The sequence below is a fragment of the Leuresthes tenuis genome, unplaced genomic scaffold, assembly GCF_036924035.1.
Source record: "Leuresthes tenuis unplaced genomic scaffold, fLeuTen1.0.hap1 SCAF_22, whole genome shotgun sequence".
NCBI lineage: Eukaryota > Metazoa > Chordata > Actinopteri > Atheriniformes > Atherinopsidae > Leuresthes > Leuresthes tenuis.
This window is the reverse complement of record NW_027325376.1, coordinates 236541-252528: the sequence shown is the minus strand read 5'-3', so window position 1 is coordinate 252528 and position 15988 is coordinate 236541. Positions and strand designations below refer to the sequence as shown.

At 41.3% G+C, this 15988-nt stretch overlaps 2 protein-coding genes and 1 long non-coding RNA gene across 4 annotated transcripts in view; 1 reads left to right on the top strand and 2 right to left on the bottom strand.

Annotated features, from left to right (window-relative positions):
* The window catches only part of hmgb2b (high mobility group box 2b), a 115798-nt gene that overhangs the window by 5564 nt on the left and 94246 nt on the right, over positions 1-15988 (top strand). The window contains exons 4-5 of one of the 2 annotated variants that reach the window (XR_011909760.1): positions 2268-2442; positions 2536-2801. Coding sequence is in view for 1 of the 2 variants with exons in the window: in XM_072375921.1 (XP_072232022.1) it covers positions 2268-2442; positions 2536-2661 (301 nt within the window). In the remaining variant the exon portion in view is untranslated. Of the gene's footprint in view, positions 1-2267; positions 2443-2535; positions 3494-15988 lie in introns of those variants that run through there. The other variant, XM_072375921.1, reaches the window with a different exon arrangement.
* LOC140282248 (uncharacterized) lies at positions 6290-6517 on the bottom strand. The gene is made up of 2 exons (XR_011909835.1): positions 6392-6517; positions 6290-6361 (listed from the first exon to the last, which is right to left on the bottom strand). It is a non-coding gene; the product is annotated as an uncharacterized lncRNA (long non-coding RNA).
* Positions 9374-15988, bottom strand: part of atp1b2a (ATPase Na+/K+ transporting subunit beta 2a) — a 34033-nt gene continuing 27418 nt past the window's right edge. Inside the window, exons 7-8 of the mRNA XM_072376743.1 lie at positions 11342-11437; positions 9374-11071 (exon numbers count right to left, since the gene is read on the bottom strand). Of these exons, the coding sequence (XP_072232844.1) occupies positions 10907-11071; positions 11342-11437 (261 nt within the window). The 3' untranslated portion in view covers positions 9374-10906. The remainder of the gene's footprint in view (positions 11072-11341; positions 11438-15988) is intronic.

The following is a 15988-nucleotide window of genomic DNA, read 5'->3' as shown; positions in this document are numbered from 1 at the left end:
AGAACCCCGTGTGACCGCAGACCGGGTCAGAACCCCGTGTGTCACCGGGTCAGAACCCCGTGTGACCGGGTCAGAACCCCGTGTGACCGCAGACCGGGTCAGAACCCCGTGTGTCACCGGGTCAGAACCCCGTGTGACCGCATACCGGGTCAGAACCCCGTGTGTCACCGGGTCAGAACCCCGTGTGTGACCGGGTCAGAACCCCGTGTTACCGCATACCGGGTCAGAACCCCGTGTGACCGCATACCGGGTCAGAACCCCATGTGTGACCGGGTCAGAACCCCATGTGTGACCGGGTCAGAACCCCATGTGTGACCGGGTCAGAACCCTGTGTTACCGCAGACTGGGTCAGAACCCCGTGTGACCGCAGACTGGGTCAGAACCCCGTGTGACCGCAGACTGGGTCAGAACCCCGTGTGTGACCGGGTCAGAACCCCGTGTAACAGGCTGAGAGGTTAAATCCATGCACAGAACCAGCTGCAGGAACACTCCAGGCCTCTGGGTGGCAGCGGTGCTGGTTTTTAACCTGGAGAACCCAGAAAAGGACGATAAATCCCAGAGATGGCCGACCGAGGATTGATTTATTAATAATAATAAATATGTTAAAAACGAGCAAATAAGACAAAAATAAATAATTGGATCAATAAAGGAAAATGAATACAGAATAAAACCTTTAAAAACATCCTGTAACATCAGATCAATGATCTTATTGCTGTTGAACAGCCAATCAGAACGTCTCTAGAGAAGATCATCTTTACAGACTGATCAATAACGTGAGGCGTCCCTCAGATAGGAACATGGTTTCATTACGATGTTCTCACAGTGCGAGTTAAACCGAGGGTAAAAACTGACCCTTTGAAGCTTTTTGTTTCTCCACATAGTTAATAAATTTAGTTAGTTTGACCTCATTAACAGCTTTAGTAGCATGTTTGGGAACAGAATTGAAATAAACTGGGTAAATAAATGATGTTGACTCCATCTTTGTGGGGAAAGTTGATGATAATAAAGATTTCTCTTTGAATAAAAGATTTACATTTTGGTGAATTGTCCCAGATTTTGATCTTCTGTAATGAACTGATATTTATAACCAGACAGAAACACAAAGAACTGTTAATAACGGCTCAGTCTTCCTGATGATCGGCTGAGAATCCAGAGCTTTGCTTCTTATTTTTACTTTTGTTGAGCGTCTCAGCCGTGGTTCTGAGAGGAGAAGCGGGTCACTGTTCGATCCCTTTACTGAAAACCTGTGAGACGGGTTACTGACCAGTTACTGACCAGTTACTGACCAGTTACTGACCAGTTACTGACCAGTTACTGACCAGTTATTGACCAGTTATTGACCAGTTATTGACCAGTTATTGACCAGTTACTGACCACTTACTGACCAGTTACTGACCAGTTACTGACCAGTTATTGACCAGTTATTGACCAGTTATTGACCAGTTATTGACCAGTTATTGACCAGTTATTGACCAGTTACTGACCAGTTACTGACCAGTTATTGACCAGTTATTGACCAGTTATTGACCAGTTACTGACCAGTTATTGGCCACTTACTGACCACTTACTGACCACTTACTGACCACTTACTGACCAGTTATTGACCAGTTATTGGCCACTTACTGACCAGTTATTGACCAGTTATTGGCCACTTACTGACCAGTTATTGACCAGTTATTGGCCACTTACTGACCACTTACTGACCAGTTATTGACCAGTTACTGACCAGTTACTGACCAGTTATTGACCAGTTATTGGCCACTTACTGACCAGTTACTGACCAGTTATTGACCAGTTACTGACCAGTTATTGACCAGTTATTGGCCACTTACTGACCAGTTATTGGCCAGTTACTGACCAGTTATTGACCAGTGTAGCCTCTGTTTCTGTGGCTAACTAGCTGTTAGCATGTAGCAGTGTGGCCTCTGTTTCTGTGGCTAACTAGCTGTTAGCATGTAGCAGTGTAGCCTCTGTTTCTGTGGCTAACTAGCTGTTAGCATGTAGCAGTGTAGCCTCATTTTCTGTGGCTAACTAGCTGTTAGCATGTAGCAGTGTAGCCTCTGTTTCTGTGGCTAACTAGCTGTTAGCATGTAGCAGTGTAGCCTCTGTTTCTGTGGCTAACTAGCTGTTAGCATGTAGCAGTGTAGCCTCTGTTTCTGTTCATGAAGTCTTCTGTGGACAGTCGTCTCTGACAGACACACCTGCCTCCTGCAGATGGTTCTGACCCGTTGGACCAGGTGTGTGACCGCTCCTCTGTGTGTGTGCAGGTCAGCGTTCTTCGTGTTCTGCAGTGAGTACCGACCCAGTGTGAAGCAGCAGTTTCCGGGTCTGTCCATAGGAGACTGCGCCAAGAAGCTGGGGGAGATGTGGAGCAAACTGTCCCAGTCTGAGAAGCAGCCGTACGAGGAGAAGGCCCAGAAGCTGCGGGAGAAATACGACCGGGTCAGAACCACGCCCACAGGCGCTGAGCCCTGATTGGCCAGGTGAGTCCATCTCTCAGACGGGTTTGTAAGCTGCTTCCTGTCTGTGTTTCAGGACATGGTGGCGTACCGCGGCGGCGGCACGTACGCCAGGAACCCCAGCTCTTCAGCTCAGGGAGGGGAGGAGGAGGAGGACGAGGAGGGCGAGGACGAAGACGAGGAGGAGGACGACGACGAGTAGAGAGGCGGAGCCTGAGAGAGACTGAGAGCGTGTTAGAGGCAGGTTGCGTGTGTGTGATTCAGGGGGCTGGCAGGTGAGGGGGCGGGGCCTCACTGCAGGCGAGCTGAGGTCAGAAACGGACGCGGCGGCGACTCGGCCCGGTTAGTGAGGGAGCCTGAAGGTTCTGACTGAGTCTCACCACCACGATGATGTCACCCTGATGACATCACAGCACGCTCCAGGCTGAGGATCAGCCGCCATGAAGAGGCCCTGGAGGAGTAGGCAGATAGCGTGGCGGCGGTCTGCTCCGGGATCGGAGACGCAGCGGGCAGCGTTCCTGAATGTGTGATGTCATCACCTGTCAGTGTATAGGGGCGGAGCTTCAGTCTGTGCTGCTCAGAGGAGCTCCCTGCGCTCTTATTGGTCCGTTTCTTTTAACCACGGCGAGTTAAAACGCTGCGTCGTGTTTCTGACGGGCAGAGAGGCGGTCGCTCTGAAACACACACACAGCACCTCAGAGTGTGTGCACGTGTGTGTGTGTGTGTGTGTGTGAGTGTGCACGTGTGTGTGTGAGTGTGCACGTGTGTTGGAGGTCACATGATGTTAAACTGTCCGACACCAGAGGACAGTAGAGTAACTCCCCCTCCCTCCTCACTGTTACCATGGTTATCCCTGCACCCTCCCCACCATCCGCCCTGTGTGTTGCCATGGAGACCCCTCCCTGCTCTTCATCATCATCATCATGTTTTTTATTTTCTTACTGAGTTTTCAGAGTGTTTCTGTTCCCGTTCGCTGTCAGAGTAGAAACTTCAACTTTTATAATAAAACAACCAACTGAGGAAAAAACCGACAACGCCGCGTCCTCCTTCTTCTTCTTCTTCTTCTTCTTTCTCTGCACCACACGTCCTCTGCAGGTCACCTGACCACAGATCAATAAAGCAGCGTAACACCAGGCCAGAGACACCTGCTGAGAGAGAGAAACACAAGTTAATGACAGCAATGATGTCATCTGTACATGGAGGGAGGAGAGGTGCATCATGGGAGCTCCCCCAGCAGGCTGGGCCTATAGCAGCAGAACTATGGGATGTTTCAGGCTCCCCTGAGCCATCCCTAACTATAAGCTTTATCAGAAAGGAAAGTTTCAGCCTGATCTTAAAGGTAGAGAGGGTGTCTGCTTCCTGAAGCCAAACTGGCAGCTGGTTCCACAGAGAGGGGCCTGATAACTGAAGGCTCTGCCTCCCATTCTGCTTTTAGGGGCCTGATAACTGAAGGCTCTGCCTCCCATTCTGCTTTTAGGGGCCTGATAACTGAAGGCTCTGCCTCCCATTCTGCTTTTAGGGGCCTGATAACTGAAGGCTCTGCCTCCCATTCTGCTTTTAGGGGCCTGATAACTGAAGGCTCTGCCTCCCATTCTGCTTTTAGGGGCCTGATAACTGAAGGCTCTGCCTCCCATTCTGCTTTTAGGGGCCTGATAACTGAAGGCTCTGCCTCCCATTCTGCTTTTAGGGGCCTGATAACTGAAGGCTCTGCCTCCCATTCTGCTTTTAGGGGCCTGATAACTGAAGGCTCTGCCTCCCGTTCTGCTTTTAGGGGCCTGATAACTGAAGGCTCTGCCTCCCATTCTGCTTTCAGGGGCCTGATAACTGAAGGCTCTGCCTCCCATTCTGCTTTTAGGGGCCTGATAACTGAAGGCTCTGCCTCCCGTTCTGCTTTTAGGGGCCTGATAACTGAAGGCTCTGCCTCCCGTTCTGCTTTTAGGGGCCTGATAACTGAAGGCTCTGCCTCCCATTCTGCTTTTAGGGGCCTGATAACTGAAGGCTCTGCCTCCCATTCTGCTTTTAGGGGCCTGATAACTGAAGGCTCTGCCTCCCGTTCTGCTTTTAGGGGCCTGATAACTGAAGGCTCTGCCTCCCGTTCTGCTTTTAGGGGCCTGATAACTGAAGGCTCTGCCTCCCATTCTGCTTTTAGGGGCCTGATAACTGAAGGCTCTGCCTCCCATTCTGCTTTTAGGGGCCTGATAACTGAAGGCTCTGCCTCCCGTTCTGCTTTTAGGGGCCTGATAACTGAAGGCTCTGCCTCCCATTCTGCTTTTAGGGGCCTGATAACTGAAGGCTCTGCCTCCCGTTCTGCTTTTAGGGGCCTGATAACTGAAGGCTCTGCCTCCCGTTCTGCTTTTAGGGGCCTGATAACTGAAGGCTCTGCCTCCCATTCTGCTTTTAGGGGCCTGATAACTGAAGGCTCTGCCTCCCATTCTGCTTTTAGGGGCCTGATAACTGAAGGCTCTGCCTCCCATTCTGCTTTTAGGGGCCTGATAACTGAAGGCTCTGCCTCCCATTCTGCTTTTAGGGGCCTGATAACTGAAGGCTCTGCCTCCCATTCTGCTTTTAGGGGCCTGATAACTGAAGGCTCTGCCTCCCATTCTGCTTTTAGGGGCCTGATAACTGAAGGCTCTGCCTCCCATTCTGCTTTTAGGGGCCTGATAACTGAAGGCTCTGCCTCCCATTCTGCTTTTAGGGGCCTGATAACTGAAGGCTCTGCCTCCCATTCTGCTTTTAGGGGCCTGATAACTGAAGGCTCTGCCTCCCATTCTGCTTTTAGGGGCCTGATAACTGAAGGCTCTGCCTCCCATTCTGCTTTTAGGGGCCTGATAACTGAAGGCTCTGCCTCCCATTCTGCTTTTAGGGGCCTGATAACTGAAGGCTCTGCCTCCCATTCTGCTTTTAGGGGCCTGATAACTGAAGGCTCTGCCTCCCATTCTGCTTTTAGGGGCCTGATAACTGAAGGCTCTGCCTCCCGTTCTGCTTTTAGGGGCCTGATAACTGAAGGCTCTGCCTCCCATTCTGCTTTTAGGGGCCTGATAACTGAAGGCTCTGCCTCCCATTCTGCTTTTAGAAACTCTGGGAACCACAAGGAAACCTGCAGCCTGAGAGCAAAGTGCTCTGTTGGGGAAATATCCAACTGTGAGATCTTTAAGATGTGATGGAGCTCGGTCATTAAGAGCTTTATATGTGAGGAGAAGAATCTTAAATTCTATTCTGAATCTAACAGGGAGCCAATGAAGAGAAGCTAAACCTGGAGAAACATGATCTCTGCTGTTAGATCTCAGCAGAACTCTGGCTGCAGGGTTCTGGATCAGCTGGAGGCTTTTCAGAGAATCTGTGGGACAGAACAATAATAAGGAATTACAGTAGTTCAGTCCTGAAGGAACAGATGCATGGAGCAGTTTCTCTGCTCTGAGACAGGATGGTCCTGATTTTAATGATATTACGAAGGTGAAAGAAGGCAGAAACCTGTTTTATATGAGAGTCAGAGGACAAAGCTAACAATAACCCAGGAGTCCGACTCTGTCAGAGGAGAGTAGAGATAGGACGTATAAACTGACGTTTAAACAGCAGCTGGTTAGATTACTTTAAGACTGTCAGTGGACATTTTAACCTTCATTGTTTTCCTGTTTTTCTTTATTATTATTATTCAACATCTTGGTTCTTCCGTACGTTTTTTGCTGTTTAACTACTTCGGCATACTTTAAGCAAATTAAACCAAAACGTTCAGCTCTTTCTGGACATGGTGGCTATATCTTTTGGTGTTTCTAACTTTTATAGTTTTTTAAATATTCTATATTCTATATATTCTATTATTTTTGTGCAAATTTTCCTCCCTTTAAAAATAATGGAAAATCCTTTCAAATCATTCAAAGAGCTTCCTCCTCTTTCAAACTTTACTACTGCAGCGTACCTTCAGCTAGAGACACCATTCAAACTTTAAAATGTTCACAAGACATTCAGCTATTACTGAATGATTCAGCTTTTTTAAATGTTCAGCCAATTTTGAACTATCACAAACTAAAGATTGAGTAAAATCCTTGATGATTTCTGAGTTTACAATGCATTCCAATGACAGAGTTCATGTGTTGAGTGGAGAATACAGGAAGATTCTTCAAAATAAAGTTTTTAACCCGTCACTGTTTCCAAAATATTTAAGCCACAGAAATAATTTTAGCATTAAAACGAAGGTCATTTTGTCCTCTTTCAGCCAATGTGACTTTTATAGCCTTCAGGACTTAACTTTTCAAATTAGAAGCCTCTGAATCACAGCAGTACCTTCCAACTGCCAGTCCTTTTTGCACGTTTCTTCTCTTTTCTGTACTTTTCCTCCGGCTTCTTTCAAAAATACATTTCAGCCCTTTTCAAACCTCAGTAAATGGATTTATACCAAATTTTCAAATGCTGCTGCATTGTTTCTCTTCTTTCTGAATTTTTCACTTTCTGTTTTTCACTTTTTTTTTCTCTTTTCTGTAGTTTTCTGCCTTAATCCAGCTCCTTTCAAAATTACCTTTCAGACCTTTTGAGACTTGAGTCAATAATTTTCTGTTACATTTTCACTATTTTCAGACTTTTTAGCATGATCAGCTATCCCCATTCAGCTCAGCATTCTCACTGCTGTTTCACAGGAACAGCTTTTCCTAGTTATCATTCAGTTCTTTATTTCCAAGGTGAATTAATTACACTTACATATGAGGGTGTAACACTACAGCTAATGTCAAAGCTAACAATAAGCTTCACTTACACATGAGGATGTAACACTACAGCTAACATCAAAGCTAACAATAAGCTACACTTACACATGAGGGTGTAACACTACAGCTAATGTCAAAGCTAACAATAAGCTTCACTTACACATGAGGACGTAACGCTACAGCTAATGTCAAAGCTAACAATAAGCTACACTTACATATGAGGATGTAACACTACAGCTAACAATAAGCTACACTTACATATGAGGGTGTAACACTACAGCTAACAATAAGCTACACTTACATATGAGGGTGTAACACTACAGCTAACAATAAGCTACACTTACATATGAGGACATAACAATACAGCTAACATCAAAGCTAACAATAAGCTACACTTACATATGAGGATGTAACACTACAGCTAATGTCAAAGCTAACAATAAGCTACACTTACATATGAGGATGTAACACTACAGCTAACAATAAGCTACACTTACATATGAGGGTGTAACACTACAGCTAACAATAAGCTACACTTACATATGAGGGTGTAACACTACAGCTAACAATAAGCTACACTTACATATGAGGACATAACAATACAGCTAACGTGAAAGCTAACAATAAGCTACACTTACATATGAGGATGTAACACTACAGCTAACAATAAGCTACACTTACATATGAGGGTGTAACACTACAGCTAACAATAAGCTACACTTACATATGAGGACATAACAATACAGCTAACATCAAAGCTAACAATAAGCTACACTTACATATGAGGATGTAACACTACAGCTAATGTCAAAGCTAACAATAAGCTACACTTACATATGAGGACGTAACGCTACAGCTAATGTCAAAGCTAACAATAAGCTACACTTACATATGAGGATGTAACACTACAGCTAACAATAAGCTACACTTACATATGAGGGTGTAACACTACAGCTAACAATAAGCTACACTTACATATGAGGACATAACAATACAGCTAACATCAAAGCTAACAATAAGCTACACTTACATATGAGGATGTAACACTACAGCTAATGTCAAAGCTAACAATAAGCTACACTTACATATGAGGACATAACACTACAGCTAACATCAAAGCTAACAATAAGCTACACTTACATATGAGGACATAACACTACAGCTAATGTCAAAGCTAACAATAAGCTACACTTACATATGAGGGTGTAACACTACAGCTAATGTCAAAGCTAACAATAAGCTACACTTACATATGAGGACATAACACTACAGCTAACATCAAAGCTAACAATAAGCTACACTTACATATGAGGACATAACACTACAGCTAACATCAAAGCTAACAATAAGCTACACTTACATATGAGGACATAACACTACAGCTAATGTCAAAGCTAACAATAAGCTACACTTACATATGAGGACATAACACTACAGCTAATGTCAAAGCTAACAATAAGCTTCACTTACATATGAGGGTGTAACACTACAGCTAATGTCAAAGCTAACAATAAGCTACACTTACATATGAGGACATAACACTACAGCTAATGTCAAAGCTAACAATAAGCTTCACTTACATATGAGGGTGTAACACTACAGCTAATGTCAAAGCTAACAATAAGCTACACTTACATATGAGGACATAACACTACAGCTAATGTCAAAGCTAACAATAAGCTACACTTACATATGAGGGTGTAACACTACAGCTAATGTCAAAGCTAACAATAAGCTTCACTTACATATGAGGGTGTAACACTACAGCTAATGTCAAAGCTAACAATAAGCTACACTTACATATGAGGATGTAACACTACAGCTAACAGTTTATAGTCCAAAAGGGACTGGAAAGGGACTGCTAATGGTTTATAGTCCAAAGACAAAACATGGTAAAGCATCATTCAGACACTGTGCTGCTTATTTATGGAACAAACTCCCTGAAACACTTAGATGTGCCCCAAATGTTGCTACTTTTAAATCAAGGCTCAAAACTTTCTTGTTTTATCAGGCCTTTGAAATGTGCCAATGGTTAGAGTTTCAGATACTCTTGAGTGCATAGTGGTGCCAAATAGAGATTGGGTTTAGGCCACATACACATAAATATCAGAAAGTATAAGAGAATCTCACCAGCTGTTGTTGGGAATTCTGTGTATGCTGCTATGTAATATGTGGTCTAAAAACCAGGAAATACAAAGACTCTCCATGAACCACACAGACAGTTGTTTTGTCTTTTAATATGTTTCTTTCACTATTTCATAAAGACAAGGACATTTTCAGGCAGGAAAATTCAACCATTCACAAACAAGTTACAGCATATGACATACAGCAGGACCATCGGATTGGTTGGTCACTCTTTGAAGGAAGACAATTGGTGGAGAGCAGAACAGGTGGAAGGGGCTGTTTCCACAACAGTGATTGACAGGTGTGTAATAGTGGGTTGTTGTCATGCTCAGCCCCATGGTGACAACAGTAAACAAAACATGTAAACAAATCAACAAAAAGAAAACATGCAACTACTAACTGCCTAACTCATTAACTAACCTATTCAGTGTTTTGTTGACAAACCTGTTACCTAAACTCATCAAGAGACTTACTAATTAATCATCTACACAACTAATGAGCCAATCAGCTGCAGCCACAAAGAAAATAAATTGATTTATAGAATCCTTGAATTGGTTTTGGTAGCTGTCATTTGTGGCAGTGACAGGAACTTTCTGTGGTAGTTTCACATGAAGAGACTCTCAGGTTCATGCACGTGTCAGAGCGGACGTGCACAGCGAGGAGGGAAACATGACACCTGAAGTTCTCATCGTGCTACTTGGTTTGACGAAAAAAGGAACATTTCTAACAACGTTCCTGACCTCACAACAAATTCTATTTACGTGTCTCATAAACCTCTTTTATGACCGAAACTGAATCATTTCAACATATGGAATCAAATTGGAAATTAGGCTGAATCGTAACCTCCTGAATGGGAATCAGGAAATCAGGAAATCAGTAGAGGCACCCACCCCAGGGTTCGATGTGACTGATGAGACAAACCAGTTACTGAACTGGTTTCTAAAGAGGTTTCTGAACTGGACCATGTTTCAAATGATCAACTGAGGGAGAACTACTGCCTGAGTTCTGTTCTACTATTCAGAGTTTCAGGTGAAATGTTCTGAAAGGTCAGCTGACCACGATAGAACCTGTTATCTCAGAGAAGATAACTTTTGTTTGTCTATCTTTACATGTAAAAAGTGAATACTGTACACAAACAAAGAGTCATCACGTATAATAAATACATAGATAAACAAAGACACGAATAAACAAGGACATGACTGAATAAACAGGCTGGAGGTTGATATTTGTGAGCTGTGCCGTCAATGATTTGGTCTCTGATTCATGCCGAATGATCAGTGACGGAGGAGAGGACCATCATCTGCGTCCGTCCTCAGTGGCAGTGACGTCAGAGCGTGTGTGAGTGCTGATTGGTCGGTTTCAGAGTCAGTGTGTTTTGGTTAAAGCTGCATGGAGGATTATATTGGAGAACCACCAAAGAAACAAGAGTTTTACATGACTATTGGGGACAAACTGACTGAAAACAAACAGCTTAAAGTGTCAGATAGCGAAACATCGTGAAACTGGTCAGGGAACACAAATGTAGGTGGTCAGTGAACACATCATGAAACTGGGAGGTTTGAGCTGTAACAGGGAAAAAAAACTAGAAATGTAGTGAATGCAGCTTTAACACGTGTTCATGTGCGTCTATTTGTCGTTGATCCGGAGTTTGAAGGAGACTCGTCCAGCGAACTTGTCCCGCTCGCTTCCAGCTGACAGGGTGTTGGAGTTGACTTTACACTCCACATTGATGTCTGTGTTCACAGAGGCGTTCAGGAACTTCACAGCTACCAACGGCTGAGTGTAGTTCACCTGAGACATCGAACACATCACTGATCAACATCACTCAGGAACAGATGGGACCATCACTCTGATGACCATTAGTACTTGAGTACTGGGTGTATACTGGGTTAATACTGAACTATGTGAGACTGCGTGGGTTTGTACAGAGTAATAACTGTAAGTTCTACATGTGAATTGAATACTTGAGTGAGTACAGAGTGTGAACTAAGAACTGAGAGTGTATTTAGTTTGTACTGAGTCAGTACTCAGTGAGCACTGAAAGTGTAGTTAGTGACTTACCTGAGCTTTCTTGCCATAATATGGATAATACATAAGGTTAAAGGTCCCGTTGCTAGGATAATAAGCCAGAGGTCCGATCTTTTCACTGTCCTCCCTCTGAACAAACAAACATAAACATCAATACTTCTGAGCTAATGAATGACCAACAACCTGCAGTCCACAAAAGAAATAATCTTTTCATATAAACCAAAGTAAAAAAGGACATCATGACATGTCATGTTTGTTGATAGTTTTTAACTGTTTTGTATTTTCATACGACACATTGACTGTTTCATCTGTTTGTTGACTGTTTCATCTGTTTTTTGACTGTTTCATACTGTACTTTGACTGTTTCATCTGTTTGTTGACTGTTTCATCTGTTTGTTGACTGTTTCATCTGTTTGTTGACTGTTTCATCTGTTTGTTGACTGTTTCATCTGTTTTTTGACTGTTTCATACTGTACTTTGACTGTTTCATCTGTTTGTTGACTGTTTCATCTGTTTTTTGACTGTTTCATACTGTACTTTGACTGTTTCATCTGTTTGTTGACTGTTTCATCTGTTTGTTGACTGTTTCATCTGTTTGTTGACTGTTTCATCTGTTTGTTGACTGTTTCATCTGTTTTTTGACTGTTTCATACTGTACTTTGACTGTTTCATCTGTTTGTTGACTGTTTCATCTGTTTGTTGACTGTTTCATCTGTTTTTGACTGTTTCATACTGTACTTTGACTGTTTCATCTGTTTGTTGACTGTTTCATCTGTTTGTTGACTGTTTCATCTGTTTTTTGACTGTTTCATACTGTACTTTGACATTTTCATCTGTTTGTTGACTGTTTCATCTGTTTGTTGACTGTTTCATCTGTTTGTTGACTGTTTCATCTGTTTTTTGACTGTTTCATACTGTACTTTGACATTTTCATCTGTTTGTTGACTGTTTCATCTGTTTGTTGACTGTTTCATCTGTTTGTTGACTGTTTCATCTGTTTTTTGACTGTTTCATACTGTACTTTGACTGTTTCATCTGTTTGTTGACTGTTTCATCTGTTTGTTGACTGTTTCATCTGTTTTTTGACTGTTTCATACTGTACTTTGACTGTTTCATCTGTTTTTTGACTGTTTCATCTGTTTGTTGACTGTTTCATCTGTTTTTTGACTGTTTCATACTGTACTTTGACTGTTTCATCTGTTTGTTGACTGTTTCATCTGTTTTTTGACTGTTTCATCTGTTTGTTGACTGTTTCATCTGTTTGTTGACTGTTTCATCTGTTTTTTGACTGTTTCATACTGTACTTTGACTGTTTCATCTGTTTGTTGACTGTTTCATCTGTTTTTTGACTGTTTCATACTGTACTTTGACTGTTTCATCTGTTTGTTGACTGTTTCATACTGTTTGTTGACTGTTTCATCTGTTTTTTGACTGTTTCATACTGTACTTTGACTGTTTCATCTGTTTGTTGACTGTTTCATCTGTTTTTTGACTGTTTCATACTGTACTTTGACATTTTCATCTGTTTGTTGACTGTTTCATCTGTTTTTTGACTGTTTCATACTGTACTTTGACTGTTTCATCTGTTTGTTGACTGTTTCATACTGTACTTTGACTGTTTCATCTGTTTGTTGACTGTTTCATCTGTTTGTTGACTGTTTCATCTGTACTTTGACTGTTTCATCTGTTTGTTGACTGTTTCATACTGTACTTTGACTGTTTCATCTGTTTGTTGACTGTTTCATACTGTACTTTGACTGTTTCATACTGTACTTTGACTGTTTCATCTGTTTGTTGACTGTTTCATACTGTACTTTGACTGTTTCATACTGTACTTTGACTGTTTCATCTGTAGGTTGACTATTTCATCTGTTTGTTGACTGTTTAATCTGTTTGTTGACTGTTTCATACTGTAGGTTGACTGTTTCATCTGTTTGTTGACTGTTTCATACTGTACTTTGACCGTTTCATCTGTTTGTTGACTGTTTCATACTGTACTTTGACTGTTTCATCTGTTTGTTGACTGTTTCATCTGTTTGTTGACTGTTTCATACTGTACTTTGACTGTTTCATCTGTAGGTTGACTGTTTCATCTGTTTGTTGACTGTTTAATCTGTTTGTTGACTGTTTCATACTGTACTTTGACTGTTTCATACTGTTTGTTGACTGTTTCATACTGTCTGTTGACTGTTTCATGTTTGTTGACTGTTTCATCTGTTTGTTGACTGTTTCATACTGTACTTTGACTGTTTCATCTGTTTGTTGACTGTTTCATACTGTTTGTTGACTGTTTCATACTGTACTTTGACTGTTTCATACCGTAGGTTGACTGTTTCATACTGTTTGTTGACTGTTTCATGTTTGTTGACTGTTTCATCTGTACTTTGACTGTTTCATCTGTTTGTTGACTGTTTCATACTGTACTTTGACTGTTTCATCTGTTTGTTGACTGTTTCATACTGTACTTTGACTGTTTCATACTGTTTGTTGACTGTTTCATACTGTACTTTGACTGTTTCATACTGTTTGTTGACTGTTTCATACTGTACTTTGACTGTTTCATACCGTAGGTTGACTGTTTCATCTGTACTTTGACTGTTTGTTGACTGTTTCATCTGTTTGTTGACTGTTTCATCTGTTTGTTGACTGTTTCATACTGTAGGTTGACTGTTTCATACTGTAGGTTGACTGTTTCATACTGTACTTTGACTGTTTCATCTGTACTTTGACTGTTTCATCTGTTTGTTGACTGTTTCATACTGTACTTTGACTGTTTCATACCGTAGGTTGACTGTTTCATCTGTTTGTTGACTGTTTCATCTGTACTTTGACTGTTTCATCTGTTTGTTGACTGTTTCATACTGTTTGTTGACTGTTTCATACTGTACTTTGACTGTTTCATACTGTAGGTTGACTGTTTCATACTGTACTTTGACTGTTTCATCTGTTTGTTGACTGTTTCATCTGTACTTTGACTGTTTCATCTGTACTTTGACTGTTTGTTGACTGTTTCATCTGTACTTTGACTGTTTCATCTGTTTGTTGACTGTTTCATACTGTTTGTTGACTGTTTCATACTGTACTTTGACTGTTTCATACTGTAGGTTGACTGTTTCATACTGTACTTTGACTGTTTCATCTGTTTGTTGACTGTTTCATACTGTAGGTTGACTGTTTCATCTGTTTGTTGACTGTTTCATACTGTACTTTGACTGTTTCATCTGTTTGTTGACTGTTTCATACTGTACTTTGACTGTTTCATACTGTAGGTTGACTGTTTCATACTGTACTTTGACTGTTTCATACTGTACTTTGACTGTTTCATACTGTTTGTTGACTGTTTCATACTGTACTTTGACTGTTTCATACTGTTTGTTGACTGTTTCATCTGTTTGTTGACTGTTTCATCTGTACTTTGACTGTTTCATCTGTTTGTTAACTGTTTCATACTCTACTTTGACTGTTTCATACTGTACTTTGACTGTTTCATACTCTACTTTGACTGTTTCATACTGTACTTTGACTGTTTCATCTGTAGGTTGACTGTTTCATCTGTTTGTTGACTGTTTCATCTGTTTATTGACTGTTTCATACTGTACTTTGACTGTTTTATCTGTTTGTTGACTGTTTCATACTGTACTTTGACTGTTTCATACTGTACTTTGACTGTTTCATACTGTTTGTTGACTGTTTCATCTGTTTGTTGACTGTTTCATACTGTACTTTGACTGTTTCATCTGTTTGTTGACTGTTTCATACTGTAGGTTGACTGTTTCATCTGTTTGTTGACTGTTTCATACTGTACTTTGACTGTTTCATACTGTACTTTGACTGTTTCATACTGTTTGTTGACTGTTTCATCTGTTTGTTGACTGTTTCATACTGTACTTTGACTGTTTCATCTGTTTGTTGACTGTTTCATACTGTAGGTTGACTGTTTCATCTGTTTGTTGACTGTTTCATACTGTACTTTGACTGTTTCATACTGTACTTTGACTGTTTCATACTGTTTGTTGACTGTTTCATCTGTTTGTTGACTGTTTCATACTGTACTTTGACTGTTTCATCTGTTTGTTGACTGTTTCATACTGTAGGTTGACTGTTTCATCTGTTTGTTGACTGTGTCATACTGTACTTTGACTGTTTCATCTGTACTTTGACTGTTTCATACTGTACTTTGACTGTTTCATACTGTTTGTTGACTGTTTCATCTGTTTGTTGACTGTTTCATACTGTACTTTGACTGTTTCATCTGTTTGTTGACTGTTTCATACTGTAGGTTGACTGTTTCATCTGTTTGTTGACTGTTTCATGTTTGTTGACTGTTTCATCTGTACTTTGACTGTTTCATCTGTTTGTTGACTGTTTCATACTGTACTTTGACTGTTTCATCTGTTTGTTGACTGTTTCATACTGTACTTTGACTGTTTCATACTGTTTGTTGACTGTTTCATCTGTTTGTTGACTGTTTCATACTGTACTTTGACTGTTTCATCTGTTTGTTGACTGTTTCATACTGTACTTTGACTGTTTCATCTGTTTGTTGACTGTTTCATACTGTACTTTGACTGTTTCATACTGTTTCATACTGTACTTTGACTGTTTCATACTGTTTGTTGACTGTTTCATACTGTACTTTGACTGTTTCATACCGTAGGTTGACTGTTTCATCTGTACTTT